The sequence below is a fragment of the Drosophila elegans genome, unplaced genomic scaffold (assembly GCF_018152505.1).
Source record: "Drosophila elegans isolate 14027-0461.03 unplaced genomic scaffold, ASM1815250v1 contig_476, whole genome shotgun sequence".
NCBI lineage: Eukaryota > Metazoa > Arthropoda > Insecta > Diptera > Drosophilidae > Drosophila > Drosophila elegans.
The window spans coordinates 16,604,644-16,621,858 of NW_024545863.1; the positions used below are offsets into that span (position 1 = coordinate 16,604,644).

General features: G+C 42.1%; 4 protein-coding genes across 6 annotated transcripts in view; 2 read left to right on the plus strand and 2 right to left on the minus strand.

Annotated features, from left to right (window-relative positions):
- LOC108135775 (platelet binding protein GspB) overlaps positions 1–772 on the minus strand; it is a 38,204-nt gene extending 37,432 nt beyond the window's left edge. The window contains exon 1 of the mRNA XM_017256634.2: positions 22–772. The gene's annotated coding sequence lies outside the window, so the exon portion shown is untranslated. The remainder of the gene's footprint in view (positions 1–21) is intronic.
- Positions 773–1,832: 1,060 nt separating this feature from the next.
- On the minus strand, positions 1,833–2,936 carry LOC108135852 (ATP synthase subunit d, mitochondrial). 2 transcript variants are annotated; one of them, XM_017256745.2, is made up of 2 exons: positions 2,875–2,936; positions 1,833–2,497 (listed from the first exon to the last, which is right to left on the minus strand). In XM_017256745.2, exon 2 carries the CDS (start codon positions 2,480–2,482, stop codon positions 1,946–1,948), a length of 537 nt encoding a protein of 178 aa, XP_017112234.1. In that variant the 5' UTR covers positions 2,483–2,497; positions 2,875–2,936; the 3' UTR covers positions 1,833–1,945. The 2 variants fall into 2 exon arrangements, with proteins under 2 accessions (XP_017112234.1, XP_017112233.1); XM_017256744.2 differs by having other exon boundaries at positions 2,824–2,895.
- Positions 2,937–2,968: 32 nt separating this feature from the next.
- Positions 2,969–3,487, plus strand: LOC108135853 (39S ribosomal protein L55, mitochondrial). Its single transcript, XM_017256746.2, has 2 exons — positions 2,969–3,246; positions 3,305–3,487. The coding sequence occupies exons 1-2, from the start codon at positions 3,070–3,072 to the stop codon at positions 3,449–3,451; spliced, it is 324 nt and encodes a 107-aa protein (XP_017112235.1). The 5' UTR covers positions 2,969–3,069; the 3' UTR covers positions 3,452–3,487.
- Positions 3,488–3,791: 304 nt separating this feature from the next.
- The window catches only part of LOC108135774, a 49,507-nt gene continuing 36,083 nt past the window's right edge, over positions 3,792–17,215 (plus strand). For both annotated transcript variants that reach the window (XM_017256630.2, XM_017256631.2), the window contains exons 1-2: positions 3,792–4,323; positions 9,607–10,519. In XM_017256630.2, coding sequence (XP_017112119.1) covers positions 10,094–10,519 — 426 coding nt within the window. In that variant the 5' untranslated portion in view covers positions 3,792–4,323; positions 9,607–10,093. The remainder of the gene's footprint in view (positions 4,324–9,606; positions 10,520–17,215) is intronic.

Sequence of the window (17,215 nt, forward strand, 5' to 3'; positions counted from 1 at the left end):
ATGTACGATGGTGTAACTTACCCGGGCTGTTTGCAATCCGTACTTGTGCCTGTTGTTGTTGTTGTTGTTGTTGCTGGCCAAGTAGATGATGCTGCTGCTGCAGTTGCGGTTTCAACTGACAGTCGTTGGTTGGGGGCGTTCCAGGTATCGTTATCGTTTCCAGTGCGTTTTCCAGTCAACTTTTGATTTTTGTTGTATTTTTTTTTTTTTGCTATGTTTCGTTTTACCTAAGCACTTCACTTGGAAGGAAAAAAAACCATGAATCACTTGCACGTTATTCGGTTTTATTTGCTCGGCATTATTTGCTTGTTAATTGGTTTCGTTGTTGCTGAATATCGGTCGCAGTATTATTCTTTTTTGTTGGTTTATTTTTTTGGTTTGGTCGTTTAGAAAGTGGGTTAACTGACAGAGCGCGTCTTTAGTTGCGCCTTATGCAAATTGCGGCTATTCGATTCGAGATTTATTTCGACTGGTGGCAAATTCCAGCTTGGTTCAACTTTGTATTTCAGCGATACACAGATACACTCCGTTCGCTGCGATTAGCGCTACAACTTGAGATTCCGCTTCAGACGTTTGCACTCCAACTCGATTCGATTCCGACTGTGCTGCCCAACCGATCGTGGGGCTTTGGCGGACCCCGATCACGACAGTGCACCTCCGAGACAAGTTAAGACGCGATGCGGCTTTGCGAAAGGTGCGCTCAGGTGAGCGAAAGAAACGAGATTTGAGCGGCGGCTTTGGAGCTCTTTAACGGCTTTTTGTAGGCTCGGGAGAGACTCTCCCAGAATTCCGTCAGATGAATAGAGTGGCTGTAATTAAACTTTACCAGCGGTTATTTCAAAGCGACTGTGATGGCCACTCTAGAGCTATCGATATCGGCACGAAAAATCGGCTCAGCCCTGCCAACTTTTGCCAACAGGCCTGCCAGTCAGTGCCCCGATTGCCCTGTCAACCCGTCACAAAAGTAGCCCGGGCAATTCGAAATCCGTACATATAAGTTTCTGTTAATGGCGTGGCAAAAAAAAAATAAAGAAGAGGAAGATCAAAACAGTCAAAAGTCGAAAATGGGCTTTTTGGATGCTGCGCTCTGAGAATTTTTTTTTTGGAAAGGAATTTAAATAAGTTATAGAAGATGTTAGGGCTGTCCTTCCGAAAAGCCCCAACGATCGATCATTTTTAAAATTTCAGGAAACTTATTTCGAATATAATATATATAATATATTGCTTAACGTTTTCAATTTATTATCGTGTTCGTAATGTTATCATATCATAAAAGATCATATTAACTTATCGCACACTCAAACCATGAAAGCGAAATTGGATAGAAAATCAGGTGTAGTTCTGCCACCTCCCGCCCGAGAGCGCTGTTACAGGTAACCGTGCTTATCTCTGACCTAGGGGGCGCTTTATGCTCTATAATGCAGAGCAAGATGGCGCTCAATTTTAATATTATGCAGTGTAAAACAAACAAATTTCGTTATAATTTCCAAACTATTGTATTAAGACCAACTATGTAGAGCCAGCGTGATTAGTTTTTGACAATACATTTTTAACGACGTATAGCACTTGTCTTTAGTTTTGGGCATGCACAGCTTAGTTATTTTGTATAGGATTTCCCGCCAAATAAGCTAGTTTATAAGAATATTATTATAATAAACGTTTTTCTAGGATCCATAAATAAGTCCTTACAATTTTTTGGAACCGCAACTCGCAGGTTCAACAGGAGCGTCACTTTTGATTAAAAGAACAAGCAAGTTCAAGAATTTGAATATAATCGGTTGAATAGTTAGTAAAAATAACTACCAACATCCTCGAGTAAGCAAAAGCCTTCATTTGAAATGAATTTAATTTGGGTGATTTACTTCAACGTGGTTTACATTTCGAATCGACAAACGAGCAACGACCAACGACTGCCTGACGCCAGAGTACTCCTGCCAGTGGACGCTTAGTGGTGTCCCTGGGCCTCGGCCTCCAGCTGCTCCTTGGACTTGTAGCCGACCTGCTCCTCGGGAGTGTGGGGCCAGAAGGTGGGCTTGTTGATGGGGTCGAGCGAGCTCTCGGGGAATGCGTCGCGGTAGTCCTCCATGGTCATCTGGTCGTAGGGCAGCAGCGACTTGAGATGGGCGATCTCCTTCTGGTAGTTCTGGATGCGCTGCTCGGAGGCCTTCTTGTAGGCATCGATCTCCGACTGAGAGGCCTTGATCTCGGCGTCCACCTGTGGGGAGACCTTGTCTTGGGGATAGGGCACCTTCAGGGCATCGTACTGCTTCTGGAAGCTGTCCACAAGTCCGGCCACCGGGATCAACTGCTTGTACTTGGCCCAATCGATCTGGGGCGGGCACTCGGGGTTGGCCAAGACGGCGCGGACGTAGATGTCCGACTTGGTCTTGAAGGCGCCGAAGCTGCTCTTCTGGTTGGCAGGAACGCGCTCGGCAAGAGCGGACCAGTTAACCGAGGATTTGGCGATGCGGCGGGCGGCCATTCTGCAGCACAAATACTGGAAAACAACAACAAAAGCGGATGAGGTTAGGTTGTCGCAGCAGAAAATGGTAGAAGTTGCAAGCGGGTTTCTTTTGGGTTTGCTTAATTGGAATGATAGGGTTTATGATTGGTCAGCGCTTCTTTCCTGCAAACACTTGGCATAACATACGGAAAATTATGCCTGCAAAAATTATGTAATTTTTAACATCAGCAGTTCCACAAGGTTCCCCTTGGCCAAAAACCCTGTTTCATGCTCTTTCTTCAAGGCCTGAATGTGTATCACTTGCTGCCGCTTTAAATCTGCTTTAATTTCTTATTTTAAATGCCTGTTAGCAAACGTACTTATTTTATTAAGGAGAAAATAAGAATTTCTGCCCCAGCACCAACACTTACACTTTGAGTACGAGTGTGACCACAGGTACGTTAAATACCAAGTTATGCCAGGGCTGGCAGAATTTCGAAGGCTGTTCTGCGAGTATTAAAACTCTCCCTGCTTTTGGTCACACCATCAGCTGCTTACCAAAAACATAACTCGTGTGCTCCGTTTATTTAGTTAAAACCTAGTAAATATTGTGATTATCAATTAAAATGCTGCTGAAACAGTTGCCGCAGGCAGTGCAACAGATGCGCTGCATTTCCTCGGCCACAACGGCGGTCACCAGGCTGCATCGCTCTGTCTATTGCCGGCTATATCCCACGGTTGTTGTTCAGCCCGATGGATCCACGATAAACATACGCTATCACGAGCCGCGCAAGATCATCAAGGTACAAATGGGTAGCTGACTTGTAATTAAATGGGCAATAAACATTTTCTACCAACTAGCTTCCCTTGGACCTCAGCACTTTAACCGATGCGGAGCGCAAGGCCCGTCTGGAGGCCCGCAAACCTCGCAAGAAGGTCAAGATCATGGAGGAAGTAGAGGACAACTTCAATGCCAAGAAATACATGAAGTATATCAAGAAAAAGTAGCATTTAACTGTAAAATAAAACGAAAAACAACCGTTATATAAGAACTTTAAATTAAAATTAAAATATCGCTATAGTCGACAAGCATAGGTTTGAGTCTCCGATTCAGTCTTTATTTTTCGAATTAATTTGGTATTTAGCGTGGACTTAACCCTTAGCTAGCGGAGACTTTCTCCGCAGGTAGCAAAGACACATTAGAGAATATCGATATCAGAGAGCGACGAAGATAGGCTATCGATAGCTCCTGCCAAACATCGATAGCGCCGATATTTTGAAAACATCGATTTCATCGTCGCTGTAGTCGATGTTTTCTCGCCGCCAATCAACTTTTTTTGCCATCACTAATCGAGACGGAAAACAAGACGGACGTTGCTGCGCGTCACTCCCGAAAAATATTTAATTTGAGGACGCTCTTTCGCGAGTTCAGACGCAGACATAAATAAACCATCAACTTTTGCTCCATTCCAGACTGCAAAGTCGGTTGTAGCCAAGCCCCCAAACCCCCATTGCAAGTGAATCGGCTTTAACAAAAGTGTCGTCGGAGAAATGCTGAATGGACAGCGTCGCGTCTAACAAAAAACAAGTACACAGCCTGCGAATGCACATAAACAAGACGAGACAGCAAACGCAGAATCGAGTGAAAACCTATTTTAAAACGCCGAGCTATATTTATTTTGTTGACGCTCAAGATTTTCGGTGTTCGCATCTGAATGTCTGCGAGTGCGTGTGAGTGCGCGAGTGCAATTGTGTGGGTTGCATACCACGGCGAATAACTGCAATTGCAATAGAGAGCAGACACATACACACATAATTGGATTATGGCCACACGGCAATAAGAACAGAGAGCGAAGAGAAAAGTGGCCAAAACCGAACGGGTAAATAATGTTATAAGCTGGAATCGGTTAAAGCATAGAATTAGTGGATTAGATATGTCGCACAACTGTTATCTGGCCCCTCCACACTGGTGTGTGTATGTGTGCGGAAGCAGCCTAGAGATGGGGGCCTGACCTTAGCTTTCGCACACTGTCTGCAAAAAGTCTGTACCCGCTGCAGCTTAAAATCGAGCTTGCAGGAACAATAAACCAAAAACTCTCATAGGAAAAGTACAATTTTTTGGTCTGGTCTTAAATTAAAAGTAAACTCTGAAGTTTTAAGCTTAAAATAAATCTTAAAAGGAACTTAGAACATAAGTTACAATAACAACCTACTGTTGATTGGATAAGTAAACAAATTGTCCCTGACCAAAATGTTTTATTTTGAGTTAATTACTTTACTTCAAGGAGCTTATATCAATGACTAATATAACATATTACTCATTTTTTAAGATCTACGATAAGGGATTTCCTTACCCTTGAGTTAATTTCATGATTACTAAAAAATAACTTTAAGCGCTAGCCACCATAAGACGGTTATAATGCCTTTTCATATACGTTTGCACAGCATGTAATCTTATGTAAAAAGCAAATTCAGTATATAATTTTCCTAAGCCTGATGTGCGCAAGTACAAAGCACTTTCTTAAGAAATTTCCATATTCACTTTAATCGAACCTGTTGTCACCATTTGATGCACTCAATCTGGCTCATCTCTAACACGTGCGTGTGTGCGAGCGTCTGGAATTTTAAATTCGAAATGGGGAAGGTCTGGAGCGAAGGGGAGCGTAAATATTTTCGTAAGCAGCGGAAATGTAAAAATAACACAAACACATTTGCAAGTTATGATGAAGATGCTTCCGATGTTTGTGTTTTACCATCTCGCTCTTTTCCTGACCGCTTCCCAGTTTCTCCCTTTTTTCGATTCGGCGGAATGACAGTTTTCCACGTAAAACTGTGACAGATGTTCCGCTCGTTATTACGGATCGAGAGCTATAGCTCCCAATCCGAATGCATCTTCCACTTGGGTTTCCCATTGAAATGCAGCTGCCCTGTTGGGATTTCGCCGGTTTGGTGGTTGTTGCTACTGCTGCATTTTTGTGGTGCTTTTTTTTTTTTTCGTTTGTCCGTTGTGGTCCGTGGTGTTTATGAAATTAACAATAAACTCCCCCGAACTTCCGCCCTCGGCAGCCGGCTGTTAATGCTGCCTTAGCTAATTTGTTTTCATTTGTGTGTGCGCTTGTGCCCGCATCGAGGGGAAAAATAAATAATATAAAAAAAAATAAACCATTTGTGCCCATTCTCCGCACCCTTCAGTTGTTTGGTTTTTGCACCTTCTTCAGCTGCATTCATCAAGTGTTTTGTTTTGTTCGATCTTCTAATAGGACTTGCACTTGAGACTGAAAATAAAACTGTTTTTGTTGTCGTTCTAGTTGCGGCTCTTCGATCTTAAAGTTCATTTTATTTTTGGTGGGATAGTTTTTGCCGATCGATGGGCGGCACGTGAGCCCCGCCCCCTTAAGCGCAACGGTTGCCAATTAGTTGAAATGCCTAAATGGCGCAGTAATCGTGGGACATACAGAAATAGTTTAGAAACGGCCGTTCTGTACCGATAGAAAGTGAAATTTGTTTGCTGGCTAATTAAGCTTATCTTATACTTTCAGCCCAGCATTCCGTTGGCTTTGAATTTATATAGATTTATATATTTCTCCTCGCTTTCCATTTCTTTGCTGTGCGAGCGTGAATCACTTGTTTTAGGGCACCAAAAAGTGAACGATAAAGGCCTCACACCTTCGATGGGCTTGGAATTTATTCAAAAACACACAAATTTACATAGATTCTTTTTCATAAATAGGTATACACATATGTATAGCGGATGCAGCCAGCACCTCCCCGGTTGAATGAGTTGGTAGTTTTTTTCGGGTGTGGGTGTATCTTTTAGATAGCTAGCGATACCGGGCGCATATAGGCGTAGAAGAATTTATGAACGCGACAACGACATGAATTTCATTCAGTCTTTGTTGTTTTTGTGGGCCCAAGAGTGTGCCATGTCCCATTTTCCACTTCTTTTTTTTTTTTTTTTGTTGTTCTTTGATAATTTTGCTCTGCCTCTGCGCTTCATCTCTTTGTTTATAGAAATTTCTTCTTCTTTGGCTGCCTTGGCTTCTTTTCGCCGTCTTCTCGTCTTTGTTTTTCTTTCTACACGGTGGTGGGCATGAAGTGGCATTTTTTGTGCCGCTGACCAACTTTCCTTTTCATTAACGCTTTTTTCGGAGTCTAGCGGCTCTGCCGCACTTCCTGAGAGCATCAGTTCTCGAAGCATTATGCTTCCTACTTGAACGTGTCTGTGGACCAAATCATTTCCAATTTCATAACCAAGATTTATGCCTCTTTAATGGCTCAGCTGGAACAAAGTGTATATTGCACACACTTCTCCGGGCACGCGACTACGTAGGCGAAGATATGACGATGAAGATGATGATGATGATGATGGTGGCCACGACGACCCTTGGCCCCATAAAAATGCAACTTGATCTCGCACAGCAACGAAGTCACCGCAGTCGGCAGCGGTTTATTGACTCGAACCTTGTGGCGGTTAACGGTTTAACATTCGATTTAGAGAATGCCTTAAATTAATTTCTTTGGTTTCTCTAGCAAATCAATTTGCAAAAAAAAAACAAGCAAGGAATGCTAACAAATATTTAAATAAATCGACTTCAAATCGAGTGATTAATAGGGCTTGTATTTTTAATTGCAGTTGAAAAAGGTATATCAAAATAAAGAAAACTAGTTTGACTATGTGGAAGTAATAAGTGATTTCAAAGTTATTTAGGGTTTGTGGGGCGAACCACTTGTTCCACTTCTGAGATTTTTAAATTAAATTCAGCTGCTACCTGCTTTCAGGGCATTTAATCTTTGTGGAAGTGCTGACTTTTCAGATTGCAGCATTCCGCTGTGGGGCCCATCATCTATTTTCCATATGTTTGGCAACAACTGACCTTTGTCTGGCTGGCATTCCTATTAAAACATAAATAATTTGATGTTTTGCCTTTGGTTTTCCACCCGAGATAAATAGTTTGGAACGTGATGTGAAAATTTATGCATGCCCCTTTAAAAGAGTCGTATCAAAGTGACTGCTTAAGTGTTTTACTCGAATTGATAGGTCGGTTTGCTTACCCAAATCAGTACCCCCCTCTCATTGGCAGCCAAAAATCGTTGCTTGGGGCCTTGACTTAGTTTGCGGAGCGTGCTAAACTCATTTTTGTGGGCCACGGAATGGATTTCCCTATTCATCGGCAGCACTCTCTCCGCAGCGCGCTCTTCTTCAAGATATCAAAGCTTAATGTTTACTATTTTTTTACAAAAATATTTAACTTTGCAACTCATTAGGTTTTATGGGAACTTTCACAACTGGCAGTGAAGATAACTCGTATCCATTTCATAGCTAAAAACGAGATAATTTGCCAAAGACCTGCCAGTAATTGGATAACTGTCGTCGGGGGCGTGGTCTAAACCGATCCTTAGGTAATCGTGGGGCAGGCTGCTATTAAATCAAAGCCACGACCCCACTTTCCGTTGCAATTCTTCGTTTGTCATGGCGCCTAATGAAGTGTAGCACTTTTTCCGTGGCCGCTTCATTTGGCCAAAAGCTTTCGTTGTCGTCGATTGGCGGCGGTTAGCCGCAATTGACCCTAATTACGGGCTACTGCCGGCTTTAACTTCGACTTTGGCTTCGGCTCGTTGTGTGTGTTTGGACAGATTTCGCAAAAAAGGAAAGACACACAAAAAATACCAAATAGTAAATCTCAATTCGCATAACTTCCCCGTTTGCTGACTGCAAAAATGTGCTTGGTAATTTGTGTTTTATTTTGACTTTGGCCAGCGGAAAAGTGAGAGCTGTGTTCGCCTCTATCATTATCATTATGTCGAAATTTGGTGTAATTATTTTGTTATAGTTTTAATTGTGAGCTGGCTCTTTTCTGTTATCTGATATGATCGCCATTTGGCGACTCGCATGATCCTTTACGAGCCAAATTTGTGCTGGCTGATTTTATTTTTTGTCGCCCAAAAGCTATTTCGCTGTATCTTATCGCCGAATATATATGGGTACCGTGATAAGGAATGGCAAATCAAAAAATTCCAACCTGTTGCCGTAGTTCTCCGTTATTATAGCAGCAAAATATTTGGTTATATCATTTCCAAACTTATCTCTAGAGTGGAACCGAGTGGTTCGAGGTGGGTGATGGGGTTTTTCCAATTGTGGAACCCTTCATCGAACTCCCTCGTGGATTTCACCTCCTTCATGCCACTCAAGAAACGTAGTTTTCAAGCTCGAGGCCAACGATTCAGTGATCGTGTTTATCTCGCTTATTTGCTGATGAACTGAACTCATTTGCCCCCCAAGCCCCGTATGAGACAATGAAAACAAACGACGACAAAAGTCAGCGAAATGATAACCAAATTGCTGCTAAATTACATTGTTTGTTCGAAAAAAAAAAACCAAAGGCAGAAAGAAGTCAGTATGTATGTGAAAATGATTATTAGTCTGTTTTATCGCACTTGAAAAGTCGTGGCTATCAAGCGGCAACCAAACCTGCAAATATAGTAACATTGTGCCTGTGGCTATCACCGCAAGGGCCCGGCTGATAAGCACAACTCTGCCAATGGACTCGACTTTGACCCTGAATATTTATTAGCAAATTCGAGCAGGGTCGATTAATTCATTCTTGCTAGTTTGCGATGTTTTTTTTACGGATGTGCTAATCCGAAACGTCTACAAAACTGGAATAATTTTTAAAACTGTTGCGGTATTAAACAGCGCAGCGATTTCTTGGTACTCTTATCTGATTTGAAGTTTATAGTTTTCTTAAAAAAACACCTCATCAGATTATTTAAAATACAAATCTGTTCTAAATCATTTTAAATGAACAATTTATATTATTAAGAAGTTTGTTTTTATTAGCCTTCTAGGCTAAGTTTTTATTTACTGCCTTGCCTTGATCTCTACCCCTTTAACTTTGTAAATATTTCGAGTTCCTGTTGCCTAGAATTTATTGCAGACACTTTAATATTACTTTCTGCGGCGCGTGACAACAAAATATATGGCGAATTCTTTGAAGTTCTTTAATTTGCACCCCATAAAAAAAAGAATAAGCACAGAAATGTGATCACGCGGCCCGCATCGTCAGCTTTTCGAACAAATATATACCTATCTATTTACGTTTCATTAGAGCGTCGAGATTTGTTGAATAATAATATTTATTTACTTTTGTTTTTTATTTTTTCAGACTTCCAATTGCGAGCGCTTCCATGCAGCTTCCACAACTGCAACGTGCCAAGAATCGAAGAACAATCCAAAGCATTCTAAACAACGATAATAAACAACCAACTAAGTACACAAAGTTCTGATACGAAGCAAAATCAGTGATTGATAGATAGTTATCCCAATTTTTTTTTGTTTCAAAATTTTGAAAGTTGTCAATCTCGGACCTATGGATCCGATTTATGTTTCGTGCTGCGTCCCCCTAAACAAACACTAAAAATATCATCCGTACAAACAATCGTGCCCGTCTATCCGTCGCGTTAACCCGCCAACTATTCTGTTACCATGGTGTAGCTAAGAGCTCCAGCATCAGCCAATCCACATAGCTACAACTCGATCTGCAGAGTTCTCACCCACAAGCAGTCACAAGGCAAGGTCGTCCAACGCCAAAAACAAACCAACTTTACATACACATCGAGATACGACAGCAACATACTTCGTAGCTGATAAACATGAGCCTGAATCAGCACAGTGGGCCCGGTCCGCCGTCGGAGATCTGCGGACTATCAGTGGACCAGGTGGATTCCTCGATGTCCGCCCCCGCCCATGCCTCCCCCTTTGTATGGCCCAGCACAGCGGGTATGTGCAGCAATACCACCACACTGTCACCATCTGTTAGTGCAACGTACAAAGGCGCTGGAGCCACATCCAATGGAGACGCCAACGCCGAAGCTTCGGCGAAACATCAGCCGCTTCACAATGGCGGATGGATTGGGAACGGTCTGCCGCCTGCGCCCGTGACCAGGACCATATCATCAGATCGCCTGGTCACCGGCAGTTCGTGTCGGGCGCTTCGCACCGCCGTCTCAGCATTATATTCCGTGGATGACTTCGTCAAGGAGAAAATTGGATCGGGATTTTTCTCAGAGGTCTACAAGGTAAGCGCCTGCTTTTCTATAATTTTCTAATGGAGTACATTTTAAAGTGATAAATATATAGGTATGGGGATTTTAATTTAGAGAGATTTCTGATATGAAAGAATATTCGTTTTTATGATAAATGGGTCGCTGTTAAAAATAATATTTAGTAGATCACATATAAGATCTCTTTTAAAAACAGAATTGATGATGCTTTACATATTTTCTACACAATCACTAATATATCTTTGCCTTGTCATGTCAAGCTATTGAAATTCATTGAGTGGCATTTGGCAAGCTTGTCAAAAGACAGCTTTTGTTCCCACAATTGAGCATCATAATTTGATGGCACTTTCATTTTCGCAACAGTACACCCGCCAACGGTAACAAAGCCAAACAAATACGTTTATTTACACAATTTTAATTAAACTTTAAAATTTTTGTAATTACTCAATAGGTATTGTGGCGGTTGTTCGGCTCATCATTCATTATCATCATCATCCCGCCGCATCCCCACCCCTGGGCTAAAATTAAACAAAATTGCAAAACAATGGCCCAGACCAGACCAGACCAGACCAGACCACACCACACCACACCACACCACACCAGACCCAGACCTGACTCAAATCCGAACCCATTGCCACTGCAGCTTAGCTGGGAGCTATAAAATTCCGAGCCGTGAGCTCATGAAAAACGCATTCGAACTGCAGTGAAACCGTGTGTAAAAATTAATAGCGTTTAGTTTCAGCCCCGGCCCATACACTTAAGAGTGTAAGCGGCTTTGTGTGGGGTGTTTTGGGCATTTCGCTTACAGCTCGGAACGGTTGTTGGCCCCAAAATTAATAAGTTGCAACAGATGTAGTGCATATGATGCGATGCGATGCGATGCATACGATTGAAGGGCCCGAAGCACGATCGGCACAAAGACATTGACATTATGGTTTTCCAATTACGTAGGAATTAGTGACGGTCAGATGATTATGCAATCAACGGTGACATTGGGACTGAAAGTACATGGCCATCTAGGTGGATAAGTGCACAAATCAAAGGGAAATGGAAATTGAAATCAATGTGACACCCAGCTTTTCTGAATGAATTGACAACTCTTTCTCGGGATGAATTGAACTTTCTCATCTATTTTTCAGATACGTCTGAATGGATGAACGAAAACGGTTTCACTTTCATTTTCATTTTTAAGTGATATTTACACATTTCTTTACACGTATGTTTATTGTGTTTCACGGGCATTATTCGGTTATTTGTTGCCATTATACTCCCCAGCTTTCCCATCACCAACAAAGACAGTCAATGCCCCTCTCACTACCACCCTTACTTGCAATTATATTTCAGTTGTCTAATGAAAGCACACAAAAAGCTGCGGCTAAATGGAAATCTGCTCCATTCATTGGAGCTACACCACAGATACAAAGATCCTTTTCTCTTCTATCTATTCATGTGCGCATATTCTAATGCCGCAAATTGCATGCGAGTTGCGCGTATCTCATGGATACTTGTGGCGATGAATGACCGACCTGTGGGTCTGTTTTCTCTACCTTTCCGGGGACTACCTGCTGATTTGCATAACTGCTCGCCATTCGCCATTCGCTGTTCCCTATTCACTATTGACTTTCTATGCCCCTCGATGAAGAATAAATTGCTGCCGTGCATCCCGAAGATAAACTCCAGACCAACAACGGCCTGTTTATTTGCGTGTGAAGTGCGTTCGATTCCATTCCATTCGGATCCGTTCGATTGCATTTCCGCATTGTAATACGCCAGCTGCCAGACAATTAATGGCTACAGCAACAGCAGCAGCAGCAGAACTTCACTTCACTTCACTTCGCCCCTTTCTATTGATAAAAAAGAGAAGAAATAATTGAAAACCAGCCACCGATCATTCGGTTAGAGTTAATTGAATTGCCAATAAATTCATATCAATATCTGCCTAATGACACCACCAATTTGTGGGTTCAGCGGCGTCAAGTGCACGCATGGATTTTCCTCTCGTCTGCCACGCTTTTGGCCCCAATTTCCCCCAAGATATTTCGAAATGAGGCATCTCTTTCAGATTTATTTTTGGCCCTGGGTCGGGCTGCTGCTCATTTCAATTGCGTGTCAAGGCAGCCGCGAGAAAGATATCAAACGGAGCAGCGAACGAGCGTTCCCACTTTGATTAAAACTCTTTCACAATTTACCATCTATTTCCATCTATTTCCATCTATTGCGTGCAACCACGGATGCCAACTGTAAATGATGCGGTTCAGCTGCAAGATATAGAAGTCTGATTTGGCAGATTTTAACCTCACACAGATGGGGTTAATCAGGCGGGAAAGCGTATAAATTGCGAAATTAATATCTGAAGGAAGTAAACACATTTTAACCTCTGCATTTCTGATGTTAATCAGACAGGAACAGTTTTCATTTCACCACGGCTGAGGTGTTCAAATTGTATATCAAAATCACAACATAATTCACTTAAATCATGTCGTATAAGGAAACCGCCAGGCCAACACACAATTTGTTCGGACATAAATCAGGAAAAACTTGGTCTTTCGTTGAAGTTTTGTTTCTCTTTTTTAGCTTTTCAATTTTTTGTTTTTTTTTTTTTTTTTAAGTAAGTGTTGCTTGTAAGTGGGCCAAAAGCAACGGTGAATGCATAACGCCGTGTAAGTGTAGACGGCACTCAAGCAGAATGGGAGTAGAGTAGAGTTGAGTAGAGTGCTTAGTATTTATTTGATAACTACAGTAAACACAATGCGCCAGGCACCTGTACCTGCACCGGTCTCTGCTCCTCGACTTCTTGGCTCCTATGAGCAAATTGCAAGCTGTCAGCGCAGACAAAGGGGATCGCCATGCGAGCTGCAATTTGTTGCACTCTTCGGCATTAAATTTATTATGTAAAATGATATGTATTTTGAGTCAGAAGAACACGGTCCCCTCGAAAGTTCAAGACAATTGTTGGCTGGCTGGGCTGGCTGGCTGACCAACTTAGTGTGGGTGGCGGTGGCGGTGGTGATGCCAAAGCGGCAAGGCTGCGAGTGAAAGTTCTAAATTGCAATTGGAGAACTGGGAAATTGGGTTATAGGCGATGGCAATTAGATTAGGGCCAGGCGAAATCGTACTCCCCAGAGTCGTCGGACGCTTTTGCATGTTTTGAAAAGTGTTCCACTAAGCGGGCTCTGCAAAGTGAATGTATCTCCGATGGCGGGCATCCTGTTGAGGCGACTCTCTAGCTCTGGCGCTCTTGACCAGCTACAGTTTTGTGACCAAAAAGCAACATCAGACAATCCAATCCAATCCGCAGCCAATTGACATTGCTCCGCTGGCAGCGAATGGAGTCAAGTCGCAATCGCAATCGTTGCGAATTGATGAAAGTAAACATTTAAGTAGAACTAAATAAGTTGATAGTGGCATTCGATAGACGGATGGCTTGCAGTCCGTTTGCCTTGCCGCAATTTCTTTTCTTTTTCGCCATCTTGGCTTTCGGCTTGGCGAGGTTGCTTTGCTGGTGCTTTGTATCTTTTTGCATTGCAACCGTGTTGATGTTCACGCGAAATTGATTGCCATAAATTATGCAAAGTTTTGCATTCTCGTTGCCGTTGTTGCAGCCTGTGCTGTGCTGTGCCTGACTGTCGGTGAATTGGTGCGCGGCGGCATTTAGAAACTGCAACAGCAACAGCAACATCGGCAGCAGCAGCAGCAGCAGCAGAAACTGCTGCAACATCTGCATTGGTCCGGGAGTGGTTGGTTTGTTTCTTCCGCTGGCCACTCGGTTTTCCCTACTTTTTTCTTTTTTGTTTGCCATGCTGCACACATTTTCCATCTTCGATTTGGTCTTACCATTTCGCCAAACAATTTTTCAAATGATTTTGATCTTTTGTTGCTGTTGTTGCCTGTCTGCTGGTTGTTTGTTACTTTTTGCTGCCCAGACCAGACAAACATTTGGTTACAGTTACTTTTGATGTGCATGCAAATGTTTACACAAAAGCGAACATATCCAGCAGATATTCCCTCCATATTTTACAGATGTAACCTAATGCGCCCTAATTAATTTTCCCAGATATTTTAATGCATCTTTCCTTTATGCTTGACTAATAATAGACTTTATGTTCAAGCTTAAAACACAGTTCGTTAACTCCGAGCCTCAAGCCTACAAAAACTGATAAATTGAAATTCAATTTACATAACAAGAGGCATTGTCTTTGGTTCGAAAAAAGTAAAAGTGCTTAACGCACTAATCAGGCAAGCCGAAAAACTGCGATTTCAATAACAAAAGCTAGCCGAAAGAAAACCAAATTATTTTTGCACTCTTTGAAAAATTGCAAACAAAACAAGTTATGTAATGGGCCAAAAATATACAGCTAAATATTTACCGTAAACGTTTAACAATAAGCAACCAAAATATTTGATTTCCTTTCAAGCATCTCCGCAAATCGCCATGCAGCTAATTAAGTTATAACACTTAACGAGCCGCAGCACATATCTCGGTGCTCACTCACTTTGGGATCGCCCACGTAGAAAACTTTTGTGTTTTCGCTTTTTTTTTTGGTAATGGCGCCGAGAACGAGTTTTGCACTGGCTACCGCCGATTTGCCCAATTTGAATGTGATACATAATAAAAGCATGTTAATGCGTTAATTGATTGGAGTCGAGCTCGTAAATATTATTTTGAAATATGCAAATATTTGTGTTTTGTTTCAGCCACGTGGGCAGTCAAGCATTTCATTCATTAATAGACTTATTGATGTGCAATAGAATGCTCTTAGTCATTGCAATAGTAGCTGGCGAAATACGAATAAACTTACTTTACAACCCCATTGATAAGCGAAAACAATCAGTTATTTATTTGCACATGTCCACAATTGTTTGGCGTTCGAAGCAAAGGTCAGGTAATTTATTAGATCAGCTGTCCCATTAATGGCGATACGGCAACCCAAATTAGTCAAAAAATTATCTTCAAGCATTAACCAAAACAAATGTGCTCATAATTAATCCAATTGAAGGTTCATTAGTTGTACAAACATGCAATATTTCGCATTTTTGAGGATTTTGTGAGGTCCCACGCTTCTTTGATTTTACCGCAGCTGTGTTGTGTATTTATCTTCATAAACTGATCCGACGGGTGGGAAAATTCATGCAAATCCCGGGTTTATCCACCCCAAGGGCTTGCTGCTGAATAATCGAATTCAATTAGTTGACTCTTGTATAATTTATAAATGTTTTCGCTCCTTCAACGAGTGTCGGATGCGTCATGCACATTCAATTTTCATGCATTAGGAAAAGATTTGTTGCTGCCTTTTTTTTAGCTTGCAGTTTTGCCGTTTTGCCGTTTTGCCGTTTTCCCTGTTGTCTTGTGAGGCATTTTCACGCTTGGCTATAAAAAATTTGAAATTAAAAATGCAAATATATACGTGTGCTGTTCGGGGCTCCATAAAGTGCATGATAAATAATAAACTAAGAGTAAATGCCAGCTGGGCAGCCAGCAAGCAAAGCAAAGCAAAGCGAAGCAAGTCAACCAAAGTCCACGAACCGGCGCCAAAGAAAGCAAAAAAAGTTGGCAATCATAAATTCTAATAAGACGCGCCGCCACCACAGGTATGTACATGTGTGTGAAGGGAGGAAAGCAGATCCCCACTTTGCCATATGTCATCCGCCAAGGAAATAATGTCCGGGCCCTAATGCGTCTAACGAGCTGCTGCATTTTTGAGGAGCCCGGGCGGCGAAAAAAAACGGAGCGGACGACCGGCAATGATTTTCATATTAGAGCCCATAAAATGCGACATTTGTGTGCGAGAAGTCTGGTCTTCTGGGTATTTCAGTTGAGTGGGTGAACTAGTTCAATGGTTTTTCTTGCTAACTAAACAGTATGTTCCGCTTTTATTTTAATATTTATGTTTTTGCTTTGGCCGTTTGGTTTAGTAGCTTGTTAAAAGTGTAATAAAAATATCTTAATGAATATAAATCATAAAAATATTATTTGCCAAAGCTTACAACTTTCGCACCTTAGGTAATAATGATCGTTTGGTTTAGTAGTTTGATAAAAGTTACTGAAAATGTCTTAATGAATATAAATCATTAAAGTTATAATTGACAAAGCCTATAACTTTGGTAATAATGACATTTGGCAGTCTTTTTTATTTCATAATTCCTGTTTTTACTCAGTAAGAGCATAGATGCCCTAAGTTGGTTCAAAGAACTAAAGCCCACAACTCCATTTAGATCCAGTTAGATACTGTGACGGGGATGCCGCCAATCAGCAAGTCAAAAAGCGCTAGGAATGCATCGGTGGTGTTTGTGTCCATGTGCAGAGGGAAGTTTGCCTGTATGTGGGTTAAGCCGAAGATGCCGTCGAGCAGCCCACAGCCTCTGGATCCCAATCTAGCTCCTTCTCCATCTCCGACTGCGAGTCTGGGGCCTGGGCCTGGGCCTGAGTGACTCCCATAAACCGAGAGCGAGGTGCAGCAACGTGCAATTACGCGCACAACTTGCGTGCAGAAATATTTTTGGATTCATTCACCTCTGGAGATGGAGCTGAGTGGCGGAGCCAGAGATACCGAGAAGAAGATATTTTTATATCTAGCCAGCGGTGGCGATGGGGATGGGGAAGGGTTCAGCCCTCTTGGGACGTCCTTGCACTTTGTTTGCCTCTTAACTGTGGCATAGATGGCATTCCATCGGGCCATCATCCGGTGATGATGATGTTTTCGAATCAGATGC